The 26,869-nt window shown below is 38.7% G+C and overlaps 2 protein-coding genes across 4 annotated transcripts in view; one reads left to right on the top strand and one right to left on the bottom strand.

Moving 5' to 3' along the window:
- The window catches only part of LOC124143262 (sodium- and chloride-dependent GABA transporter 1-like), a 48,958-nt gene that overhangs the window by 11,640 nt on the left and 10,449 nt on the right, over positions 1–26,869 (top strand). Inside the window, exons 2-3 of one of the 3 annotated variants that reach the window (XM_048380450.1) lie at positions 18,967–19,088; positions 25,777–26,005. In XM_048380450.1, the coding sequence (XP_048236407.1) occupies positions 19,059–19,088; positions 25,777–26,005 (259 nt within the window). In that variant the 5' untranslated portion in view covers positions 18,967–19,058. The remainder of the gene's footprint in view (positions 1–18,966; positions 19,089–25,776; positions 26,006–26,869) is intronic. The other 2 variants (XM_046512168.2, XM_048380451.1) reach the window with 2 other exon arrangements.
- LOC125384517 lies at positions 6,474–7,490 on the bottom strand. The gene is made up of 2 exons (XM_048404006.1): positions 7,337–7,490; positions 6,474–6,829 (listed from the first exon to the last, which is right to left on the bottom strand). Exons 1-2 carry the CDS (start codon positions 7,467–7,469, stop codon positions 6,474–6,476), a joined length of 489 nt encoding a protein of 162 aa, XP_048259963.1. The 5' UTR covers positions 7,470–7,490.

The raw sequence follows: 26,869 nt of genomic DNA, 5'->3' as shown, positions 1-26,869 counted from the left end.
AACGTTTTTTTTTTATTGAACATAATATTTGCACTATATTGCTGTTAGCTGTAAATAATCTAGCCTCCCCATGTACATAACTTACATATATTTATGTATGACCAGAACAGCAAATAAAGTTCTGGCAGATAGGTACCTCGGAGATTTAACGTGCGCTTTCCGACTTAAGCCTATCTCGCACACAGGGAAGCACTTATACTATTAGGGTAAAAAAGCGTAATGATTAAATAAAGAAGTGCACACCCACCCCCCCCCCCCACCCCGAAAAAAAGAAAAGTTTACAGCCTATTCTAATAAAGTTAAAGGGGTTGGGGTTTGGCTGGGTGGGAGTGGGTGATAAAAGAATATTCAATAATATGGAAAAGTTTGGGCCTGGGGGGGGTCAAGCGTGGGAAGGCACGGCGTCGGCTGGCGAGCATGTGTGGCTAGAAGTCTAGCGGCGGTATCCTTCTAGTAGTCTCTTGGTCAGCTTCTCATCCTGGGGGTTGGGATTCTGGTAGAGACTCTTGGCAAGGAGGGCGGCGGTATTGGCGACGAAGTGGTTTGAGGTCGGTACGCCACTACTCTGGAAGAAGTGGTACAAGTCTGTGTAGTTTGTGATGTCGTACTCGATGTCCTGTCCCCCCTTCTTGTGCACCATGACGAAAGGGACTCCTTGTTTGGCGTAGAGATGTTCCTTTGGGGTGTTGATCTGGTCAACCTTGAGATCCGGCCGGGCCTTGTAGTGGTTGATCGGAATGTCTGACTTTTCCACTAGTAATTAAAGTTCTTTGGTATGACCTCTTTTATCCCTGCTGACGTTATCCTAATGTTCAATTTCAGTCTGCCTCACCAAGCGTAAGAAAGCATTGTACATGTTCTGATAAACCATACTGATGCAATTAAGCAAATGAATATTTGCTGTGGGCAAATATCTATTTTCTATATATATATTTGTGGATATGAATCATTCTAGTTAATTGTGGATACACTGGGCAGACATAATTGTGTTTATTTCCAGGCCATCCTGATCGTCGTTTACTACTATAAGGTGTATGCTTTGAGGCAAGATCAAAGGCGCCGCACAGCATTTATTAGATAACAGACGGGGTCGTCCGTTTCGCTTTAAACAACCACCCCACCCTGTCTGTAGGAGTTATATAATCGGTGCGCAAATAACTGTGTCAAGTCCACTGCCGGGCTGATGCGGTGTCAGTGTCAGCGATGAACATGAATGCTCAAATTATAGACCTGTAGCACTCACAAGTTACTCAGCCAAAATATTTGAAAAGTGTATATTCAATTCTCCGATAACAGCAAATATAACCTTAGAAATAGATTCAACATACAGTGAGTGAGTGAGTTAATATTTAAAGTCACATCGGCAGTATTTCAGCCATATCGTGACTTGAACAAGTTAGGCATTGATATTATATATTAAAAGCTGTCATCGAAGGACAGTACAACAACCAGCAATAAATCACAGATTATAATTTTAAAACTAGTTTTAGAGCAATACAATAATCAGATACAATTCAAACGATACAATAGAAAAACGGGCTGTAGATCGCCAGCAACCAAAGTTAGGCCACCATACTAGGGACCATGGGGACTTACGGTACTTCTGCTACCTACATGGTACCCCAGCAGGATTTACACCATCCCTCTGGGCACTGGCGATTATCAGACAGATTAGCCAAAGAGTTAAAATCAACAAAAATACTACGATTAAAATCACAGAGAAAGGAAATGATACCTTGAATGATACTGGACTTACGTACCTTCCCAGGGGGACAATTATTTTACGATACTTCAACCCCCTGTGAAGATACAGCCACCAACAATCTCAGTTATGATTTCATTCCACCAAATTAAAATTCATTTACCTTATACTACACATATTATAATCAAAATTTATCTATTAATTCTATTTCTTTTAAAAAACCGATGATTAAATAAGCACTGATTTGATTAAAAAGATCCTTTATGGATGTAATTTTGAAATATTTATCCCTTGTGATGGAAAAATCAATACAGTCAAGCAGGACATGCTTGACCGTGATTCTTTCATCACAAGGGATGCAAAATGAAGGATCCTCACCTTTCAATAAATATTCGTGGGTATATCTGCTGTGGCCAATACGACATCGTCGTATAATGACCTCTTCAAATCTGGACTGACTGCCCAAGTAGGTGTAACCGATAGATGGTTTAATTTCATGTAATTTATTGATACCTACTTGGGTGTCCCACTTCTTCTGCATGAGATCCCTGATGTAACATTTAATAACAGGCTTGTAATCACTTTAAGGGATAAGAAGTGGTGTCACAGATTTGTTGAGTGCTGCTTTTGCTGCAGCATCAGCCATTGTGTTGCCTTTTATGCCCACATGACTGGGCAACCAACAAAAGACGATGTCGTATTGGCCAGTGGAAAGATTATTATAAAGTTCTAAAATATCTAAAATAATTGGATGATTAGAAGAGACTTTTTTCAGTGCCTGAAGACAAGACAAAGAATCAGAAAAGATGATAAATTGTTTATATGCAGACTTTCGTTGAATGTATTTTAAGGCTGTAAGAATAGCATTGGCCTCAGCAGTGAAAATAGAGCTAGTGTCTGGTATTCTAGATGAGATATGGTTTAATCCAACGACAGTGGCACATGCCACCTTGCCACCGTCCTTGGATCCATCAGTAAAGATTGAACGGTGGGTGTCATATTTATTTCTTAATTGTACATATTCCTGTTGATAGATAAGTTGATTTGTGTCAGATTTAATAAAACGGGTTAGAGAAACGTCTACTTCTGGCCTCACCAGCTGCCAGGGAGGAGTAGACAAGAGACGATATGGTGAGATAATATCTAGATCTATATTTGCAGCAATAATATGTGATTTCATCCGAATTCCAAGTGGTGGAATCAGCTTTGGTTTTTTCTGAAACAGCTCTTCATATAGGGGTTGAAAAACGGAGTCATAAGCAGGATTAGAAGGATTAGAGTGTAATTTAGTGATAATATATTGAAGAGACAATTTAACACGGCGTTGTTTCAAAGAAGGTTCATCAGCCTCGACATAGAGACTGTCAACAGGAGAAGTTCTAAAAGCACCAAGACACAGTCTGAGTCCTTGGTGGCGGATTGAATCTAGCTTTTTTATATTACTCTTGCAAGCTCCAGCATACACAATGGACCCGTAGTCTAATTTAGAGCGGATTAATGATTCAACATACAAACAATCAAATGTAGAACACAGACCTATGCTTAAAGGGGCACTGATCTAACGCAATTCCCCGGACTGGTTGTTGCCTTTGTTATTGTTTTTTCCCCCGTGAGTACCCGGATGATACGCAACGCAACTGAGCGTGACCAGAGACTGGGATACCGTCTGCAAGGACAGCTAAATAAACTTGGAGGCTGGAGGCTGGAGGCTGGAGGCAATATTTGTTTTACGCATTTTTGCATAAACACTGATTGGTTAACCGTGATCTATAAAGATTTCGACAAAGGGCGCATGTTAATTAATTTCTTCAGCCTAAACTAACAGACAAAAAGAACGGCGGAGCTCATCGGATGTCGTCATTTGGAAGTACCCCAGATGGTTATAGTTAACACTAAAAAAAAGTATCCATGCAGTGAAAGCATTTTCGGATTTCGGCTTGCGTCGATAATACGATTACTACTTCCTTGTTGTCATCCTTGTTTTCTCGTATAACCCCTATACTTGTGTATTTGTCGTCATTCACTTGGTGCTCAGTTAATGAATTTATTACAGGTACAATTAGTGGTAGCACCACTTAGATTACCTGACAAAGGTTCCCATTTGGCATTTATTGTGTCTGGGGTAATTATTCAATCTAAATCCAGGTTTGAAGTGAGGTGAAATGTGTGTTATGTAATATGCACGTGGCAGACCAGCAAGAGGTGAATGATCAGTTGATTTACTTTTTTTGTAAATCAACGGATCGTTCCTAGTCATCAAAGGATTAACAGAAAATACGTTGATTGATTAATCACTGTTATCTTGCACAGTGGATATGTCAAAAGTAAGTGTTTACTGGTGAAGGTGGGTTTACTAAACCTAGGGAATACACTCATATCATGGCGTGAAGTACAGATGTAAAAACAACATACTTTGTTCAATGGGTAACCGATAATACACTGACTGGTTGTTCATTGTTATCTAACTCAATGTATGTTTTTAAGAACCGAGGACATTATAAAAATAGTTGTCACGTGGGCTTTCTCAGCTAACTTGGCACCTATGTGAAACAATTGAAACAAACTAAGTGATCAGTTAAGAAACAAACACGGGTTATAATATACGATACATTTGAATAACGTTTAAAAACGATATATGTAAATATTTTAATATATTTCATATATATTCCAAATATTGTTTCCAAATAATTATTATTAAAGTATTTGATTCTCACATAGACATTTGACATCGAATAAGTATTTTTGTACAGCTGCAGACGCAATGGATATTGTTCCTTTATGTTGATATTCCCGGATACATTATAACTTTGGTAGGTTGTAATAATTATATTTGCCTTTTCTTTTCATTCATTCGCTACAGCTTTGAACAGAATCATTCTTGTTCCTTTCCGTTTGGTTGGGAAGTTTTTCGATGCGCGATAGACGTTGTTTTCACAAGTATTTTCTTTTGTAAGCGTGTATATGTTACAGTCAATGTGTAAAATATGATTCACTCAGGCAATTTATTAAATATCTAAATATTTCAGTCATTTTAAAAATTGACTGAATAATCCATTCATTTATTTAACCGACTGACTAAAAATGATAAAGACGATCAAAAGAGCTTAAACACATCACAATATATTAATTATGCTAATAAAAGAAGCCCAACAATACAGAACTGTACTTGGTGATGATATTAAACATAAACAAATATTTGGAATTCGTTATCATATTAATAAAGATGGACATATTTTTCAGTTAATTTGTAAAATAAACTGAATATTTAGGCGTTTAATACATGTCCTTAGTGAATTATGTTTACATTTTGAATGTAAACATATACACACGGTAAAATAAGCAATGTTCAGATGAAATATTTACTTTGTGTTGCAAGTCAAAATAGTGTACACAAAGATCGCACAATTACCAAGCAAGTGACTTACCAAAACTGCATCACCATTACCGATGCTCCCCACAAATATACCTACATTTCCAAAACTGTATTTCATTTTTGTTGATCAATGTGACCATACGTCCTTTTACTTTCAATAAAAATGCGCTTACGAATGGCGAGCACAGGTCGCGAACAAGTCTAGATTTCTGCTATATCATCCGGGTACTCACTGGGAAAATACAGTAATGCACAGGTAACAACTACTCCCGCGGAATTGCTTTAGATCAGTGCTCCTTTGTACGTTGAAATACTATATATTGTGAATGCCAAAATGATGTATCAAGGATCAAGTAGAAGATACATTGACCGTAGCGCTGGGAGTTTATTCAACAGACCCGTGAAAATAAAACTGCTGTATCTTACTATTTATTTTAGATGACGCAGTCAAAGCTCACTTCTCCTGGCGGCCATTATCGAACGGCCAGCTAAAACACAACCCCGCGCTTACGTCTACAGGTCTCTTCCTGTAGTACGGTAATTAGTATTCTCTCCCTCAAGTGTATCCTCAATGATATAACCCACCCTCATTAATTACATGCTGCTCTTTTCCAGCCTCACGGCTATGGAGCTGAGATAAAGAGTCCAAGTCATCATAAAGTAATTAGGGTCAAATAAAAACAATGCGCCGCGAAACCTCATACATATTATCACTGAAAGTCGTACTACGGACGTTTAATGTCAAATCACAATAAAAGCATTTCAATTGCAATAACATGTTCCAGGACCATGTATTCTCTTAACACCATCGGATTTAGAAGCAATGGTCGTATAAAACAAGACAGATATATTTAAACACAACAGTATTCATGTTATTCCCACAAAATCACATAAAGAAAGGAGACATTAGCAAATACATGTGTATTATCATTTTTCGTCAAGATAACAAAATTTTCTCTCCTTGTTACCACCTCCAGGTTCAGCTTAAGACGGGTCCTCCTTTGGTCAAAAGTTTGTTCCCCCTCTAATGAGTGTGTCACGCGTTGCACACGAGTGGCGGACGGGGTGCACACCCGTGTGCAATGCACACGGGTATCACACGCGTGACCAACCCGATGCACACTGGTTGCGTAACGCGTTGCCCATGCGTGTAAGGGGAATGAACTTCTAGGCAGTAGTAGTTCATCACTGTTTCCAGTAACAAAACAACTCTCCTTTACCTATGCAACTAATGTAAACATAAAATAACTGACAACATTGCTTCCTCACTATTTCAAAGGAATTTCATACATACTATTCTACAGATTTTGATACTTAAAAGACCGATGTTTGAATGTGTAACCGTTGATCTGTCTATAGCGTGACGTCATTTAGATTGTCATGCCTCCGTGCTTGGGGTCAGTGGGTGCGAGCCTGGGGCAGAACGCCCAATGTTCTTTCATCAAGGGAATACATTCCATCTGAAGAAGTGGCAGGTTCAAGTACTATAGACCTTCTTAATACATCAGACACATATGATTTCAGTTCTTTCACCAGGATTGGTGTTGGGGAAGTAATCTGGATTGTTTCCTCAGCCTTATCTTCCTCTATGTCCATGTCCTCTTCAAACACAATCTCACTCCTCTTGTACAGGTCACACTGTACAGCCACGGTCTTGGTCAGTGGTCTTGCCTGAATGCATCTTGTGAGTCTTCGGACGGGTAATGTCTGAATCCGTCTTGTGCGAAGATGTATTTTTGCCTTGGGAACTGCCACTGTAAATAAAACAAATATCAAAATCATATAACATAAATATACTAGGATAAACCAGGTCAGACCTATGGACATGATCTCTCGATGTTACTTATTACTATATTAGATATCCTTAATCATAAATCTCATTGTATCCCTTCCACTATTCAGGCTATTACATGTCCATTCCATTGCAATAATTTCCATGGACCAGCTGGACATGATGGCTTTGATTAACAGGATTATGTCAGCAGGGTTTTGTCCAATCAAAAGTATAGCACGTGGTTTCTTTTTAGCCAACCTTGATTTGTCTCCAGATATGTATACATGAGTATTTATCATAATAGAATGGCCTGAATTATTGGAAGAAGGTATCCCTCAATCAATCTATAGTATTTTCTGTCACATTTGTCTAAAATGATTATCCAAATATCACAATGAAAGCTCAAATAGTTACAATTACGGAATTAATTAATCAAATTTGATTCTGAGCAGAATCAATATATGAAATGTTAGAATAAATCACTTACATGACACCTGACACTCGAAATTTTTTTCCACTGCCAGACTCAACACAAGTTTGAATGGGCTCGAATGTTGACATATGTTGAATATCTGTACCTCCGGACTGTCCACAATCTTAAGTTGCTTTGAAACTATCATATGCTTCTTTCAGATCCTAAAACGGGAAAATAATTAATATAGATTTTATTTCACATTCTAGATCTAATTAATTTGACAAAATATGAATTATATAAATCGTAGACAATTATGACAATTCTGATTTTTTCTTAAACTACGTAACCTTGCGACTAGTGTATGTAGGAGGAATGCCCAATCCCTCATGGGTGACAAGGCATACTGCCAAAACCTACGAGATGCGCGAAAACTGTGACATAATTACAGCTAAAAACAAAGTAGTCAAATCGATCTACACCCAACAACTCTGGTAAATGAAAACTGTGAGAGATACAAACAAGCATGTCATATCATACGACTCAATATTGTGAATCAAGTTCATATCTACTTCACTCACTTCTATTTGTTCTAACCGTCGTCACTTCTGAAAAAGCCCCCCTCTCGGTGAACGTGGCACTTTTGGTGACATTCTTGCTCGTGCCGTCGATAGCCAGGGGAATGTCCGGTGCGGCATGCTTAAAAAGCTTGGGTTTAGCTTTCGTGTAGCCATACTGTGCCATGAACTCGGGATCCCGTTCATAATTATTCTTCGAGAAATGCAAGGAGCACAACGTGCTGTGTTTGCTTATGTCTTTGAGTTTGACATCAGCACGTCGACAATACGCCAGCCACAGCTTTCTTCTTTGTAGATCGCGGGGAAATCCATGGAAATGAAGGCCTGAAGTATTCGTAGCACTCGAAGTGCACCCAAATGCGAGACAATACGGCATATTGTCACTACAACTTCATTCAAAATATAGCGCTTAGCGTCACTTTTCAGTCGACAGCCAAGCGTAAACACGAACGATCAACACATAGCGGACTGTCTGGTATGACGTCACAGCCACAGGAGGCTGACCGCTAAATAAAAAACTATGCATACGAGTGTGCGGAGCCAAAGTGTTCTAGGTTTTGGAGCATAATTATAACAATTACGAATTATTTTCAAAATCGACTATGCAGGTTTGGTATAAATTCATGTTTGAATGGTATTCTGTAAGAAAAATGCTGTGTTCGTAGCCTTTTTAATAATCCTTTAAATAATTAGACTCAATAAGGGCGGTCGGGTAGCCCAGCGGTTAAAGCGTTCGCTCGTCACGCCGAAGACCCGGGTTCCATTCCCGACATGGGTACAATGTGTGAAGTCTATTTCTGGTGTCCCCCGCCGTGATATTGCTGGAATATTGCTAAAAGCGGCGTAAAATCAAACTCACTCACTCAATAAAATATAGAAAAAAACATAACTTGTTCACGCATATGCTGGATAACATTAAAATGTTGGCATACATTCCGCGCGTGTGTGCCTACATCTTGCTAAGGTCGAATAACGTTCTATATTCGAAGGGGGATGAAGTTTTGTAAAATTATTGTCACCCTGCGAGATCGTAAGGCCATGTCATTCGAAGAATATTTCTGCCTACTACTATTTTTAACGTAGAATATGCGTAATTTAAATTGTGGCCGCGTACAATCGCCAGCTACTAAAGGGATGGTAAAAATCTCGCAGGGGTCCATGCAGGTAGCAAAGGTACTGTAATTCCCCATGGTCCCTAGTATGGTGATATACCTTCAGTTGCTGGCGATCTATAGCCCTTTTATATTTTGTATTGTTAGATATAGTGATATCTTTTTATGGTTGTACTTTTGGCTTTAAATATTAATCTGTGATATTGTAGTTATTTTTCTGTCCATTTTTAGTCTAAATATATGTATGATTAATGTGACGTTAAATATTAACTCACTCACTAACGGGATACAAATTAAATATTAACTTTTACAGGACATCTTTGCAGTGATTTCCCAGAACGGTCTTGCTTCGTCGCTTGGCCTAAACTCGATAAGCTCAATTGTTCGTTTGCATGAATCTGAAAATGTTTGGAATTATGGTGCTGTTGACATAGTTATAAATAATGACAAAGCTGAAATTGATTGTAATGTAGAGGTTCATATGAACAATGAAGATATTCATAACAACTGTGTTAAAACAATTGGTACTGATGTTATCAATATTGACAATGAACATGTATTTCATGATGATAAAGTAGTTACAAATTTAGACAGCGATGCTTGTAATGATCATGTTGATTCTGACAATATTGTTGAAACTGTAGCTGATAATACAAACAACATAAATGTTCGTGATAAAACTATTAGTGATGTAACTGTTAATACAAAGAGGATGGTGTTTGGTGATAACTCAGAGAATGTTCTAAATGATGACAATGTTCCCCAAAATGTTTCTGACGATATTGTATCATATCACAATAATAATAGACATGATGATGATGATGATGATGATGATGATGGTGATAACTCAGAGAATGTTCTAAATGATGACAATGTTCCCCAAAATGTTTCAGGTGGCATTGGTATTGCTGTAAGAAATAAATATAGAGATTTCATTTCCATTATTGAAGATAATAACGAGTACATTGTATGGATTAAAATTTGCAGGTCATTTCTAAATATTGATCAAGACATGTACTTTGTGTGTGTACATACCACCTGAAGGTTCTAAACATGTGCATGGTGATGTATTTAATGAATTAGAAAATTCTATGTTGATTTACCTCTCAGTTAGTGATTATGTTACTGTGTTTGGTGATTTTAAAGCACGAACAAGGAACATGTGTGATTTTTGTACTTTTGATCAATATATTATTGATGAACTAGATATGGATTTGAGTGAACTTATAAGTGAATTTAAACCTGAATTAGTATATGATGAACAAGGCTTACCACATGACAGAAGTACACAAGACATGGGTAGAATGAATAACTTTTGTGTTAAACTCATTGAAACATGCAAGAGCTTAAACCTATTTATCTGTAATGGTCGTCTGGGAAAAGACAGACATATTGGTAAAGCAACTTGTAAAGATAAACCAGTAGTTGACTATGTTTTAAGATCACCTCTGTCCCTGCAACTCTTCACAGATTTTGAAATTATGCATTACTCACCTCTTTACTCTGGTGTTCACTGCCCAGTATACTTCTCTGTCAAAATACCTCATCAGAAACTAGATGTCCAAACTAAGCCTCCTAGTACTGCATCCTCTTGTAATTGTGAGAGTAAGAAACCCAAGCGGTATGATGCAAATTTATCCACCATGTTTTGACAAAATATCAACAGGGGTATCATGAGTGAACTGACGGAGCGAGCACGTGCAGCACGTGAAACTCAGGTTGACGCGGGAGCGATTAACGGCATGGCCCGCGATCTTGGACACGCTCTTGTTGATGCTGCATGCACAACATTTGGTGTCAGGAAGAATGTTAAACCGTATACTGACCATGAAAGGAAAACATGGTGGACAAGCCTTGGTTTGACAAAGAATGTAGAATCCAACGTAAAAAGTTTAAAAAAGCTAAAAATAAAATTAGAAAATCAAATTCACCTTTAAATAGAGCTCATTACCGCCAAATGTCTAAGAATTTTAAAACGTTTATTGATAAACGGATTAAAAGTTATAAAAATACTATACATATCGCCTTCCGGGAAAACAATAAACGTTCGCCGAGAGAATTTTGGAAAATGTTAAATAGAAATGATAGTAATAAAACAGAAATTACACCAGATATAGATAGTTTTTATGCCTACTTCACTGAAATTAATGAACGTTCAACATATGATACAACCATCGATGACAACTGGCTAGGCCGAAGAAATAACATTTGCAATTAAAGGCCTGAAGAGGAATAAAGCTTTAGGACAGGATTTTATAAAGAAGGATTATTGTAGAGATGCTATTGACACTCTAGTCCCATTTCTTACAAATTTCCTTAATATTATATTATCATCTGCACTGTTGCCAGATACATGGCTTACGGGGATTGTGAAACCAATCTATAAAGGGAAGGGCAATCGCCCAGATGCTAATTCATACAGACCCATAACTATATTGAGTTGCTGCGGCAAACTTTTTACCCAAATATTAAATAACAGATTAACTAAATTTGTTTACGATTATAACATTTTAAATCCTGCACAAGCAGGTTTTAGAAAAGGGTTTTCTACTTGTGATAACATTTTTGCAATGCAAATGTTGATGCAAATAATGAAAATATCAAAAATGAAATTATATTTGGTTTTTATAGATTTCACTAAAGCATTCGATAAAGTATGGAGTCTATGGCATAAACTTCAAAAACTTGGATTTGAAGGAAGGTTTTTTCACCCTGGTCAGGAATATGTACCACAACATCAAATCAAAAATTAGTATTAATAACCAGTTCTCTGACGATTTCATTTGTCATGATGGTATACGACAGGGTGAAAACCTTCCCCCTCTCCTGTTTTCATTATTCCTAAATGATCTCGAACAATATCTGTTGAAAATGAATGTAAAGGTGTTGATCTTGAAAATCTGATCGATACTAACCTAACAGTATTTTTCCAGCTCCTAATACTGCTCTATGCAGATGACACAGTTATAACAAGTGATAACCCTAAAGACCTACAAAGACCGTTAAATCAGTTTTCCGACAACTGTGCTCTATGGAAGTTAAATGTTAAGCTAACAAAACAAAAGTGGTGATCTTTGGTGCCGGACCTGCAAACAAATCGAAATTATGTTTCACTATCAGCTATGTATACAAGCAGTCAAATCGCTGTCAGAAAACGTCACTAAAGCCATGTTCAGCTTACTCATGAAGTCCCCAAATGTTACTTTGCCATTAGATTGCCTCTTATCTGCATTTGATGCAATCGTCGTCCCTGTACTATTATATGGAGTCGAGATCTGGGGGTACGAGAATCTAACTATTATAGAAAGAGTCCATCTAAATTTCTTAAATTAGCAACAGGACTGAAAAACACAACCCCAAACTTTATGCTATACGGCGAACTGGGTAGGGAACCATTAAGTATTAAAGTTTATATACGTGTTGGCATAAGCTTGCTACCTCAGAAGTGCATCATAAACCGTCCCAGATACTTTACAAATACATGTATGCTATCTATACAGAAGTTGAAAATGCCCCATGGTTAAAATGTATTAAGAATGTATTAGATAATTGCGGCCTGTCATATGTATTTCAAAACCCATCGGTACGTCCCACTCCATGGCTGGCCTCAATGGTTGAAAATATAATCAATCTCAATTCCGTCAGAACTGGAAATCCACTGCCGAATCAATCTCCAAAGGGTCGTATTACCAGTACTTGAAGAATCAACCTTCATTTCAGAAATATCTAATGCTCTCCAAATCAATATTTCTCCCTATATTAAAAATTCAGAACTTCTAACCATAGATTACCAGTTGAAACTGGTCGATGGTTGAACATTCCAAGGGAAGATCGCCAGTGTCCACTCTGTGATTCAATCGCTGTGGGAGATGAATTTCACTATTCATTCCGATGTGAAGCTTTTCACCAACTGCGATATGAACTCTTAAATAAGCATTATCTTCAGTTTCCAAACATGTCCCAATTTAAGAAAGCTATGACCACAAACAGTGTAAGGCCTATCTAAATTCCTTAACAATGTGTTCAATTCAATTGGTAAATTGTATTAGTATCCACGAATCCTATTCTTGTTAAATGCTGTCATTTTGTACATAATAAAAATTGTATATAATTGTATTTCATGTACCACCGTGGGTGTTTTTTTCTGAGAATAAATGAGTTTGAGTTGGTTAACAAACGTAAGCGAGCGATCTATAATCTTCATTCACAGGAAGAGTCTTTGAAATGACAGATGACATGTGGAGGCTTATAAAACAGACAAAAATAATTCATACTAAATACGCTAGATGCCTAAAATGCTGGGAGCGGCTGGGCCTGTACAATTTTCGCACAATATTCATTCTATGGTCCAAGTGCTAAGGATAGAGTTGTGGTTAACGTACCCTAACCCTGACAAAGTAATCCGAATGATCGAAGAGGCACGGGCAATTATTTTCTTATGCCAAGTTGTTTTTTCTACAGATGTGTCTAGTTCTTATTTTACTAAAGGGTAACGAATAGATTCTATAATGCTGTCCGCAATTTTCGTTTGCCTCCGTTTCGGGTTACTTTTATCAGACACATTTATAAATCACGCCTAACTTCACATTCACACATGCTCCATGTGATGTTCACAAACACGATCTCAGTTTCTAGCATGTGTATAGTTTACAAATTCTTCCACATAACCTTCGACATTTAATCTTTCTTTAATATGTTTGATCTTTTTAAAAATTATTTTAAAGCATTACAGAAGGATATACGCTGTGGGCGTACCCCTGTCACACAAACTTGCTTTGTCCCTTCTCATACAAAGATGACACGTTGATTGCGTCATTGCTAGAATGCACAAACTGAAAGAGGGGAAACATAATTAAACCTATCCTGTCCCAACCTGCTGCCATCCAGAACAGAACAGAACAGAACAGAAGTTTATTGCTCGTAAGAAAATCACACAGAGTGATTACAGAGCATACATGAGGTTGAATATATACACAACCACACCAACAATAATATCTAATAAAATATACATACATGAATACATACATGCACCCATTATGCATTTCTATAATACATATATGATCTGCATAACTACACACGTGAACACATAAAATATACACATATATTATATTGTAGAGTGAAATTCACAAACTTAACGTCGCGAGGGCAATTTTCCAGCCATAGATCGACGATCCTATGATATTTAATTATGTAAATAATGTTAAACCTTTTTTACAGAACTGAGCCAGTTTTACTAGAATGGGTTTGTATGAACATTTCATTAATTGATTGTATTTTAGAGTGGAGGGATATTGAGTATAGTAGGCCGGAAGGTATTGTTTTCGAAGGTCATTTAGTCTTGGACATACCAATAGAAAGTGAAATTCATCTCCTATTTGGTCGTTACATAAAGTGCAAGTTCTCTCAGTACTCTGTGTGTTAAACCATCTGCCTTTCTCAATTGGTAGTCTATGATTTGATGTTCTCAGTTTAAGAATCCAGATTGCTTGTTTCAATGGGAGAGATAATAGATACTCATCTAACTGTGGTTTGTCTTTTAGCATTGTATAATATTTGCCTTTAGATGAAGAACACGCCTTGACATTCTAGCTTTGATAGAAGTTGTCTATTAAGGTTTGTTTAACGTTAGTTTTAAGCCAAGAGAGATTTGGAAAAGAGTTAGTATCAAAGACAAAATTCAAACCAGTTTCATATAAAATATTTTTAATTGAGGTGAGCCATGGAAATGCAGTATTGCTAGTCATTGTGATTTTATGAATTAGCGGGTAGATGCGGCTAGATAGTTTATTAGGCGATACAATTAGTTTGCTCCAAAAAGATATCATTCTTATTTTTATCTGAATCGTTAATGGATGTCTACCTAATTCACCATATACTAGAAAATCGGGTGTTGACTGTTTTAATCTGAGGATAGATTTACAGAACTTAAGGTGAATTCTTTCAATTGTCCAAAGAAGGACAACACCATATATCAGGGTGGTGATACAATTATCAAGACTCTCACTGCAGACATTGTCCCCACCAGTTTCTCACAAGGTATAAGGATCATTTGTATGTAGACCTTTTTTCCGGAGTACAGTTTCTGTTCTAGGTAATATGACTTATGCCCCACATTCACGACCTCGTAGACCCAGCTGGCAATATACGTTTGTCATGTCTTCTGTTTTGTCGCTGTTTAACGCCACACTCAGCAATATTCTAGCTGTATGACGGTGGTCTTTAAATAATCGAGTCTGGACCAGAAAAAATCATCTATTGACATCATGAGCATCGATCTATGCAATTGGGATACGATGACATGCGTCAACCAAGTCAGCCAGTCTGACCACCCGATCCCGTTAGTCGTCTCTTACGACAAGCATATAGTCGCCTTTTACGGCAAGCACGGGTTGCTGAAGACCCATTCTACCCCGCATTTTCATGGTCGTGTGTCATGTATGCAGTGTAGTCTTTATACAGATAAACATGTGATTCAACATTTAGCAATAGCTGACAATTTCAAAGCGTACACAACGATCAGTATAGCTTGTGTGCGATTTGCCCACATTTACCATGTTTGAATTCTACGGCTATTGGTGACAATAACATTCATGAAAGCCTAACAACTGTACCAGACACCAACCTACACAATACGTAATGATCGAATCGAAATGTTCAATGTGCATTGAACAATCATCACATTTACATCACACCACCCGTGTTGAATGCAGAGCGTAACGAGTATTAATAGTGTATTCCAGAGGTCGGCTTGTGGCATATCATAGTGTGTAGAAATACAGAGAGACACTGTTGTACTCAAGTTGGCGAATACAACCAGGTGTTTCTCACGGCCTCATAATGTTAATGTCACAGTTTGTTTGATACCAAGTTCTTTTCACACATGACATGTCGTTGCAATCCATTGTTAGTAATAGTCGCATTATTGAAAGTGGCATTGGAATGTTTCACAATGCTTAAAGGCTCTATGTTCCCGAGGCAAGAGAGTTAACTGACTATATGAGTTCAGTTTCCACCCTTGCCGTACTAGGCTGGTATTGTGGAGTTACATTTTGGCTGGACTAACGAGTCTATGCATGGTCCAATCAAAATCACGCCACGAAATCGAAATCCGGTTTGTAAACTGTGGTGCAGATTTCGGTCGATTGCAGGATTTTCCAAATCTTTTCATGTTTTTGATCAAGTTGCTCATGTGATTTAATGCACTTCGCGATGTAACATCCGTTTTATCACAATATAGGTCTTGATTATCGATCAGATCGTCTTGACTGGGCGCCGCCATTTTGTTTGAAACAGATGCAAGTGATACGAGAGGTGTAATCTGATTTGTCCATAGGAGAGGCTTAGAAGGGACATAACACGTAAAAACCACTGGTGGCGCTAAGATCGAGCCCAGGAATTCCAGCCAGGTTCGACAAGGGTGGAAACTGGGCTTTTAAAGTCAGTTAACTCACTTGCCTCGGGAAGATTAAAGGCCCTGGTGTGATACATGTAGCTGCGCATGGACTTGCACACCACTTGATATTTGAATACTGTACATAACATTTGTGATGCCTTAACAACTGCAACTGTGTACCCACACGCACATCAGTTAAAGATTGATGTAACGGGAGTAAAGAAGATAATGTGATCAACATACAACGACCGGTAACTCCTAGTTAAATTGAATCAATGAAGACCTTCAAACATTCACAAAAGACGTTTGCAGGTGGTCAGCATGTATCTGTGATCTGTGTGCTGCATATCACTAGCACCCTTAACCCATGTCGGCCTGTATGTGTGTAAGTAGCTGTGTGTGCTGCATATCACTAGCACCCCTAACCCATGTCAGCCTGTATGTGTGTGAGTAGCTGTGTGTGCTGCATATCACTAGCACACCTAACCCATGTCAGGCTGTATGTGTGTGAGTAGCTGTGTGTGCTGCATATCACTAGCACCCCTAACCAATGTCAGGCTGTATGTGTGTGAGTAGCTGTGTGTGCTGCATATCACTAGCACCCCTAACCCATGTCAGGCTGTATGTGTGTGAGTAGCTGTGTGTGCTGCATATCACTAGCACCCCTAACCCATGTCAGGCTGTATGTGTGTGAGTAGCTGTGTGTGCTGCATATCATTAGCACCCCTAACCCATGTCAGGCTGTATGTGTGTGAGTAGCTGTGTGTGCTGCATATCACTAGCACCCCTAACCCATGTCAGCCTGTATGTGTGTGAGTACCTGTGTGTGCTGCATATCACTAGCACCCCTAGCCCATGTCAGCCTGTATGTGTGTGAGTAGCTGTGTGTGCTGCATATCACTAGCACCACTAACCCATGTCAGCCTGTATGTGTGTGAGTAGCTGTGTGTGCTGCATATCACTAGCACCCCTAACCCATGTCAGCCTGTATGTGTGTGAGTACCTGTGTGTGCTGCATATCACTAGCACCCCTAGCCCATGTCAGCCTGTATGTGTGTGAGTAGCTGTGTGTGCTGCATATCACTAGTTTCCCTTACCCATGCTTTATATTGATGAGGCCACTTCGTGTTACACATGTGTTTTTCTGCACCTTGAGCCACTTCGAGCGCAGCAATCACCCCTCCCCTTTGTCTGCATGACCTTCTGCTCCATATGTATTTGAAAAGAACAAACTACAATCAGAAAAAAAAGATGTATAATAATTGCTATTCTATCTGAGGCTGAGTGCTAAGATTCTAGTCGACTACAAGTGTATTTAATTCATCTACAGTTAAAGTCCTTTCGCGTCATTAGTGCCACAATACACATTTATAATATGGCCATAGAATTTTAATATCTACGTGAGCGATTCTTTATTCCTAAGTTTATCTTTATTATTTAGTTTTTCTCATTAAGCTATTCAGATAATAGAAACAGCTCAAAGTGGAGGTTCACAGTTACAAATCATATTTTAAGTTACTGTATTATGGTGTCTGGATGTATCATCGAAGGTTACATAAACATTTTGGCGCATGTGCATCAAACGTGTAAACCATGATTCTTGAATTGCACTTGCAAAATATCACCATGATAACATTGGTTCAGCAACAAACTTTCTTCTCTCTCGAACTCTCGACCTGTACATGGATGAGTAGCTATTCTGTTAGCCTGATATAACCAATCCGTTAAGTAGCTCACTGCAAAACGTTTTCATTCATCTATTCCTCGAGAAGATAACTTTTTTTCAGCGATCAAAGGCAATAGGCAATTGGAAGCCAGCTAAATACTAGTAATAGGCACCGACTTTTCTTTCACCCATATTTCAACGTATTTCTGCAACGTTTGGACGTACTGCTCCCTGCTGGTTGGCGTGTGGCAGTTGCTGTGGACAAATATAATTGGAGCCAGGCCACCATATGTTCTCATCAAGTTCGTTCTGTCTGTGGGGACTAAATATTCTTTACTGATCAGTGTCTCCTTGTTTGTCAGCCAGTGGGTGGTGAGTGGGTAGTCAGATACCCTCTTGAAAGTCGATGTGTAGTTGAACAGCTCCATAGCGCTCCTGAAGGAAAACAGTCAATCTTTGTTCATGGGCGACTCTTCGTGGATCAATGCCCAAACATCAATATCCTTCCTTGGAAAAGGGAGACCACCCGAAAGAAAGAATGAACCATAAAATACGTACATCTGAAAATATAAATATATGCTTGGAAGTCCCACTGACGAAAGGTACAACTACTGACTGTCTATGTTCCGAAGGCGTCACGGACGAGTCAATCAATCGGTCGGACCACCTTTCTCAGGTGACGGTCATGGCAGTCTTTCAATGTTCAAGTCTGGACCAAAAAGACCATTAATTTTAAACATGAGCCCTGATGAACTACAGGTTTTGATCCATGTCGATTCTTATGAAAATCAAAGTATCCTTTGGACCAATTCGATCCCGGAATCACCATGGAGACCATGAACCAGGTTTGTCAAAAGTGTCTACTACATCAGAGCTTACAATGTCTGAACCGATGAGTTTTATTCACTCAACATAATATACAGAACCAGTTCTATTAACTACTCTGTTCCATCCAGATTCGATGACTGAAGACGTTGTGATACAGTGGCAATATGGCTTGGTTCGTTAACATGACTGAAGTCCCATGACGCATCCAGAGTACTAAAACATGCTGACACGAATGCATGACTCACTCAACGTAAGTGATGAAAGACAATGTTTTCTGTTGTTTTCGTAAATGTTCTGACAACCTTCCTTGTCAAAAGTATTCAAAACTTGTTTCACGTTTTCTTGACCTGCTAACTTCACAGTACATATCAAGTATACTAAAGCGACAAAACTGTTTCCATATTTATAAGAAATCCACACTTTTTAATAAATAATATTAATATTTTAATATCGCCACAAATTGGGTTGGATAAGTTAAAATAAGTTGAATGATGTGTCATGATACTTGTCGAACCACCTTTATATACTTCCAAACAAAACATGAGTTTTGTGTAAAGGAAAATATTCTCACCCATGGGCCACATAGTTTAAATTTTGAGTTCTCGAAACAATGTTTTTCTTTTTTTCCCTTTGTATGTACCCATGAAACAACATGTTGATTTCTGGAAATACCTTTGACCAAGACTGGCCACAGCATTGAGGGTTTCTGGACAAATGGGTTTCCAGAACTAAAGTGGGACGTGTTAGGTTTATAGTTATAAGATAACCATTATATAAAAGTATCACTGCATTAATTATTTGTTCAAATGTATTCGATATATCAAACAAAGCCACATAGGAGGCCAATAGGATAACTGAGGAAGAAATCTGCTCCAAACATATAACTTGACTCTCAAACCCAACATTCAACTCCTCTTTTGCAGTGGATTCCAAAGCTCCATAAAAATCCGCACTAAGAAAAATCAATGTCTCAAGATAAACAATAATCCTCAATCAAGGAAGTTCTTTTTTTATACTTGAAAAAGCAGAACACAAATCAAGGCCAGGGATTGTGTGGCCATGAATTGGTGCAATTTTCACTTTGCTCATTACAAAGCCTATATGTGCGTCTCCATCTGCATTGGTTTACTTTCAAATAGGCTATAGCAGCTAGGGCCTTTTCAGAGGTGTCCCAATAGAGAAGTAGTTTCTTATCAGTGGCTTCCTTGAAAGAAGACGGTACAAATGTCCTGGGTATACGGACTGTCTCCAACTGTTTCAAAGAGCCTCTCAAGTTTTCCCATTCTTTGTGAAAATCAGATGGTATTTGATTGTCCCATCCGATATTAGCTGTCAGAAGTTCTCTCATAATCAATCTTCCCTGGAGACAGGAGCCAAGAATCCCAAGGGATCATATATGGAGGCAATTGTGGACAGGACTCCACGCTTTGTGAATGGTTTTTCATCATCGGGGACTTGGAGCAGGAACATGTTCGTGTCAATATTCCAGGAGACGCCAAGATCTTTGATATCAATGTTCTGTAAGTTCTGTAATGTTCGTTCCAACCTCTTTGACACTGTTGGATAGATGCAACCTTGTGAAATCGCATGCTTCCGTGAGTCTTCAAAGCTTTAAGCATCCTGTGTTCTCCTCTGTAGATCTATCCCTTCATCCTCTCTGTTGGGAGTGAGGTCAGTCTGTCATCAACTTAAAAGTTCTTGTGGATGAAATTTTGCACATTGCTGCCGAATTCTTCAGAAGCAGCTTCTGCGATTCTTCTGAGGCCATAGGCCGCCACTGCTGGTGAGGATTTGTTCCAGAACACATGTAGGAAGTCTCTTGGCATATGGCTGGACCAAGGCTTCAGTCATATTTCTGCCGATGAGCAGCAAAATTTCTGCTAAGTCATCTAAGGGAAGTAGACTATCATCAATGTCAACAAGATGCTTATTCTTAGCTTCTCTGTAGTTGGGAATGTCGTTACATTCGATCAGTGTAGGGAGGTTTAATGTGCAATCCCCAATGTGTCATTCTACTTGAAACCCACTCGCTCCTCACCCAGAAATGATTCCATCACATGTAGACAGAGAGTACGGAATCTTCTTGCTGTCAATGTTCTTAAGTTCAAAGAACACTTAGCATGAGTTGCTTTGATTATCAATAATAACATAGAGCTTAATGGATTGCTTAGGATTGATTCCTTGATGAACCAGCACCAGGATGGTTTTTCAACATGATTTTCCACTAAAGGGTTCGCCGTCACATTCTTCGGTGCACTTTGACGACACATTTGAGCCTGATCCTGCTTTAGCATCTTAATTTTCGTGACTTTCTTTAGACGCTGCCTTCTTTCCATTCAGTTGTGTCCATTCTTCATTTGTCATGTGTAGCACAGTAATATACTTACCACCACAACCTCCACATTGCAGGTCTGGTGCATTGCAGTAAACTGCCAAATGCCTAGGCTGGCAGCATTTGAAACAGAGTTATTTCTTCTTCATTAAGTCAATTCTTTCTTGGTACGGCTTTGCTTTGAATGAGATGCATTCGTTCAAGTTGTGTCCTATATTATGTAACGGTCACTTGTTCATAACATCAGTTTTCCCGACCCCGACATGAGAGGTATGATGTGGTTGCTTCTTTGGTGTCCCAGCTTGAGTTTGACAGGAGCTGAACCGTATAAAGCTAGGATCATTCTTTAGTCTGCTTGTTTCATGAATGAACTTCACTAACTCTGTAAAAGGTGGAAAAGTGACTTGATGGGTTGCCTTGTACTTAAAGGGTCTGCCTTCCCACTTATACCGGACACCAACAGGTAATTTAGCAGCCACTGGGTTTACTCCTACAGGTGAGTCAAAGTATGCCAGGTGGGTTGCATACTTTGGATAAAGTTTTATACACTCAACTTCCGAAAGCAGATCATAGAGGTCATATAGTTTATTATAGTCACTGGAGGTGATACTTGGAAATGCATCAATTCTGTCCAGAGAGAATAAGATACTCTCAGGGCTTCCGAACTCCTTACCTAGTCTTTCCCATGTAAGCGAGAGACACAACTTTGGGTTTGTAAGGTTGGATTGCCTAATATTCTTTGCATTCTGCAGAGATTCCTTGCCGAGCTATTTTAGAAGCAGGTCCAATTCCTCAGTGTCACTTAGCTGTAGTTCGTTTGTCACCTTTTTGAAAGAGACTTTCCACACGGTATATGACTCTGGAGAATCATCGAACTTGGTCAGACTCTGGAGCAATAGTTCTTTCTTCGGGAACATCCTAGAAATATCATTTGGGGGCATATATGGAGCGGCACGAGGGTTAATAGGAGTACTGGTTCATTGATAGATAAAGCTACATGTATCTGGATCTTGTACCCCATGGTGACGGGGCGGAGGCAATGATGGTTCATAGCTTCCTTGGTTCTTATCCTTATGTGCATTTAACTGAGAGACATAGTTTCCGGTTCTTTTCTTAGGGTCCTCAACAGGAACTCCAACTGACTTCACAGCAGAGCCATCCTCTTATTCAAGTTCCTTTACCTCAGCTTTCAATACAGTGTTAAGTCTCTGATGTTCCACTAAAGTTCTGTCTGCTTCGATTGAGGCTTGTTTCTTGAGAAGTTCAGTTTCTTTAGTCACATATTCAAGAGCCACCTTTGCAGCTTCCGATTATGCACACTTCTCTGCTATCTTTACAGACAGCCACTCGCAGCTTTACTGCTTCTGTTGTGCTTTTAAGACATAGAATATTCTTCTACCGAATTCACAATTAAATTGTCAAATTCAGCAGTGTTCTTATCGAACACCTTTTGCACATGCTCTCTGTTTTTAATGTTCTGTTCTAATCTACATCAGATTCTACTGTTCCTGGTCTTGACAGAGAGGCACATAATCTGATGCCACTTGATTATACTGATGATAGCATGTGATCAAATTTTCTCTACATATCCCAAATTGTTTCAGATCAGAACATTTCTTAACGTCATCCTTTACCTGGACTAGCTTATTCTCAAGTCTCTCAAGTTTAACACAATAGTCTTTATTTTGTAAACTAAACAGTTCTTTTCCCTCAGGAGTTAAAGTTCTCTTTCTTTTGATTTGATCTTCTTCATCTTGTGGAGATCCCGCATAATCTTCTTGATCTTTAGTGGCCATTCTATCTCTCTACAGTGAAGCACGAATCCTTTTATAGACAAACAGACAAATTTATTCGGTACTTCAGGCCACCGGCCCATAATACATTGGAAATATACTGTATATATATTTGCATGCTGAGTCGATTTAATAATGATTTACCGTTCAACACTATGTTTCCGTTCGAATATTCATGACTTGGAAGAGAAATTTACCTAAGCTTTTTATAATTTGATCGTTTTCGGCTGACTTAAGTCTTATAAAATTCTCAATAGAGGGAGGGGTAACGAGACGCTTGGGATAAAAGAGTTTCTTCTTGCTCTAGAATACTGCTCCCAAATCATAAGAACATGGAATTCATCTTCAACATGTTTATGTCCCTTCGAAAAACAGAAAGTGCAGACACGTTCATTATATGGGATGTTGTTGTGACGCCCCAGTTCAAAAGCAAGTCTGAAATTATTACACCGGAACATGGCTATAAGTCTACGTTGGTAAGAAGACATATCACAAGTAATATATGATTCCACATTTAGTGATGACTTGAACTGTGAGTAGTAATTGCATTTCGTTGATGATGTCAGGGAAAAGTGACAATTTTCAGTGAGGCAGTAGTAAACTCTTCGTTAAAATCTGTCATGAAATGTTGAATATTACCAATGTCTTGGCTTAGCTAAACAAAACCAAATCCAAACTGGAATAAAATCATCCTAATATGCGATGCCCATGTAATTTTACCATTATCCTCAAGAGATTTTAGTATATATTAAGCTTGGATGGGTAGCCTGTGTTGTTCCATCTGAATTAGTCTGCACCAGTACTTGACTGCTCTTGACATGTAGTTATACTGTAGGGGGATCCTACCACAGTCCCCTAGAATCATGTTGTTATTGGTGAACTTATTTACTTTCAAAAAGGATTTGCAGAATCTGCTATGGACACTCTCAATAATGATACAGTAGCTGGTTCCCCAGATCTCTGATCCATAACATAGGATTGGTGAAATCATAGTATCAAAAATATTTAAAATGGACATATACGAGTCCTTTTAACTGTACTGTGACCAGTTGTTCCATAACCAACAAAGCACCACCAGCTATAACCGACATCACTTTTATTCTGTTAGTGGCATGATAATCATGATTTAGTGTTGATGGTAGAGTGTGTAAAAGGCTGAAAAATACAAATAAAGCTTAATTAAGTCTATCAGTATAACTTTAAAGTTACATATCTTTTTAATTTTTAGGGAATAAAACCATGTTAAACAAGTATTCTTTGGTATTTACTAACTAGTGTTAACAATGGTATATGTGGGTACACAGATATTTTGCCCAATATTGAAGCATCGTACAATACCCACGAGTGACAGAACAAGTGGTGTGTGTGTGTGTGTGTGTGTGTGTGCGTGCGTGTGTGTGTGCGTGTGCGTGTGCGTGTGTGTGTGTGTGTGTGTGCGTGCGTGCGTGCGTGTGTGTGTGTGTGTGTGTGTGTGTGTGTGTGTGTGTGTGTGTGTGTGTGTGTGTGTGTGTGTGTGTGTGTTCGATATGGGTGCCAACAAAGGGATCTACTGACTCACGTCATATATACCAAACACAAGGAGTTCACTGGTGAATACGGACCCTATACAGTTCAGTAGTTCACTACGCACTACAAGTCGGACTAAAATCTGTTAGCATGACTGATGTAACCTCCATTACTCACAGAAACTTGTGTTCTGCAAGACTATGAATTATCAATTATAATTGGAATATGTGTGTTTGCCAGAAAGATAGTCATCTTATGTTCTCCAATGATCATGTATTATTACATAATAATCAATTATGTAATTATCCTATGTAATTTATCTGGATATATTATTTCAAAACCAAATTAGGCTTTAAATTTATGGGTGTGTGGACAAAATGCTTTTAGAAGAAGATTAAGGACAATAACCTACAAAGCCACATATATTGGTTAGTTAGTGGTATTATTTTTCTATGTAGCTTCTTTCACAGCCAGCATTGCCACCTTCCTGGCATGAACGTCATGACATCAAAAATGGATAAGCACCGTCATGTTTCCTTCCTTTGTATGTCCTGATGGAAACTGCATGAATAATCAGTCTCGACTAACTGCCGAAACAGACTCCACTGGGAGTAAAATGAAAATGAAAGGTGAAATCTGATTGGTCCATAGGAGAGGCATAGAAGGGACGTAACTCGTAATAACCACTGGTGGCACTACGATCGAGCCAAGGAATTCCGGCCAAGTTCGGCAAGGTGGAAACTGGACTTGTAAACTCTGTTTAATGTGGTCTTGGGGTTCGAACTCTGTATAGTTTGGTCTTGAGATTTTGAACTCTGTTTAATGTGGTCTTGAGGTTCGAACTCTGTATAATGTGGTCTTGAGGTTCGAACTCTGTGTAATGTAGTCTTGAAGTTTAGAACTCTGCATAATGTGGTCTTTAAGTTTAGACCTCTGTATAGTTTGGTCTTGAGATTTTGAACTCTGTTTAAAGTGGTCTTGAGGTTCGAACTCTGTATATATGGTCTTGAGGTTCGAACTCTGTATAATGTGGTCTTGGGGTACGAACTCTCTTTAATGTGGTCTTGAGGTTCGAACTCTGTATAATGTGGCCTTTAGGTTCGAACTCTGTATAATGTGGTCTTGAAGTTTAGAACTCTGTATAGTGTGGTCTTGAGATTTTGAACTCTGTTTAATGTGGTCTTGAGGTTCGAACTCTGTTTAATGTGGTCTTGAGGTACGAACTCTGTTTAATGTGGTCTTCGGGTACGAACTCTGTTTAATGTGGTCTTGAGGTTCGAACTCTGTACAATGTTAACTTTTTGCAGAAGATGGCAGACACTGAGTTCGCTGAGAATGGCCCCGACGATGCTTCACCATCGCACATCACGATAGGGTTGGTGGAGATGAAAAAGGATGACACTTCCGGTGACGACGCGAGACCAGAACGAGACCACTGGTCATCTCAGTTGGACTACATCATGTCTATGACAGGCTACTGTGTGGGGTTTGGTAATCTGTGGAGATTCCCTTACCTCTGCAACAAAAATGGGGGAGGTAAGGCTAAATGTCATCTATACAGTGAAACCTTATTACATCGGCGTCATGAATGCCGGAAACAATAAAACCGCAGTCTGGGACAAACCGATTGCAATATTAGCTCCAGCACCTTGCTGGTTTTGTCAATTGCTGAAAGATATGGCATAAAAAGACCTCGAAAAGACATTTCAGTGAAGGATTCTGATTCTTTTTTGCCCTTGTATAAACAGCGTTCTGTAAATAACGTAATATTTTGAATAGCATTAATATCAACTTAAAGACTTCACACACACACACACACACGCACGCACTCACACACACACACACACACACACACACACACACACACACACACACACACACACACACACACACACACACACATATTAAGCTGACAAGCCATGCCGTGGTGTCCTTAAACATAACCCGTTCACTCAAGATCGACCAATGAGCTATGTTGTTGAAATATGTAATGAAGAAACAACGAAAGACTGTAGATTCGTGAAAAGCCCCAAAGAATCTGCAGTTTGGAGTGGTTTCTCTTTCCAATATTGTTCCAATGTACATGCTTTTTTACAATGCATGGTACAAGGCTCTTCACTGTTTCGTGGGGTCCCACACGTGCGTCGAGCAATATATCAGCAGCTCCGACCTTTAATTGGTGTCAACATTTCACAAATTTTGAGGGACAATCGAGCATGCACTTTCTACAAAGATTTCAAAGAGCGTCATACGAGTGTTGCTCAAAAGTTCAACTTTCAATGCCTCAGTTAAACCTTTAAAACATTTTATGATAGACATGTGGAGGACATTTCCAATTTGATGTACCAGTGACAAAAATAGAGTCTAGTGCAATTCCCTATTTTAACTTGTACTATATGT

This window comes from Haliotis rufescens, unplaced genomic scaffold (assembly GCF_023055435.1).
Source record: "Haliotis rufescens isolate VD_foot unplaced genomic scaffold, xgHalRufe1.0.p SCAF_30, whole genome shotgun sequence".
Lineage (NCBI taxonomy): Eukaryota > Metazoa > Mollusca > Gastropoda > Lepetellida > Haliotidae > Haliotis > Haliotis rufescens.
This window is presented reverse-complemented; position numbering and strand designations above follow the sequence as displayed.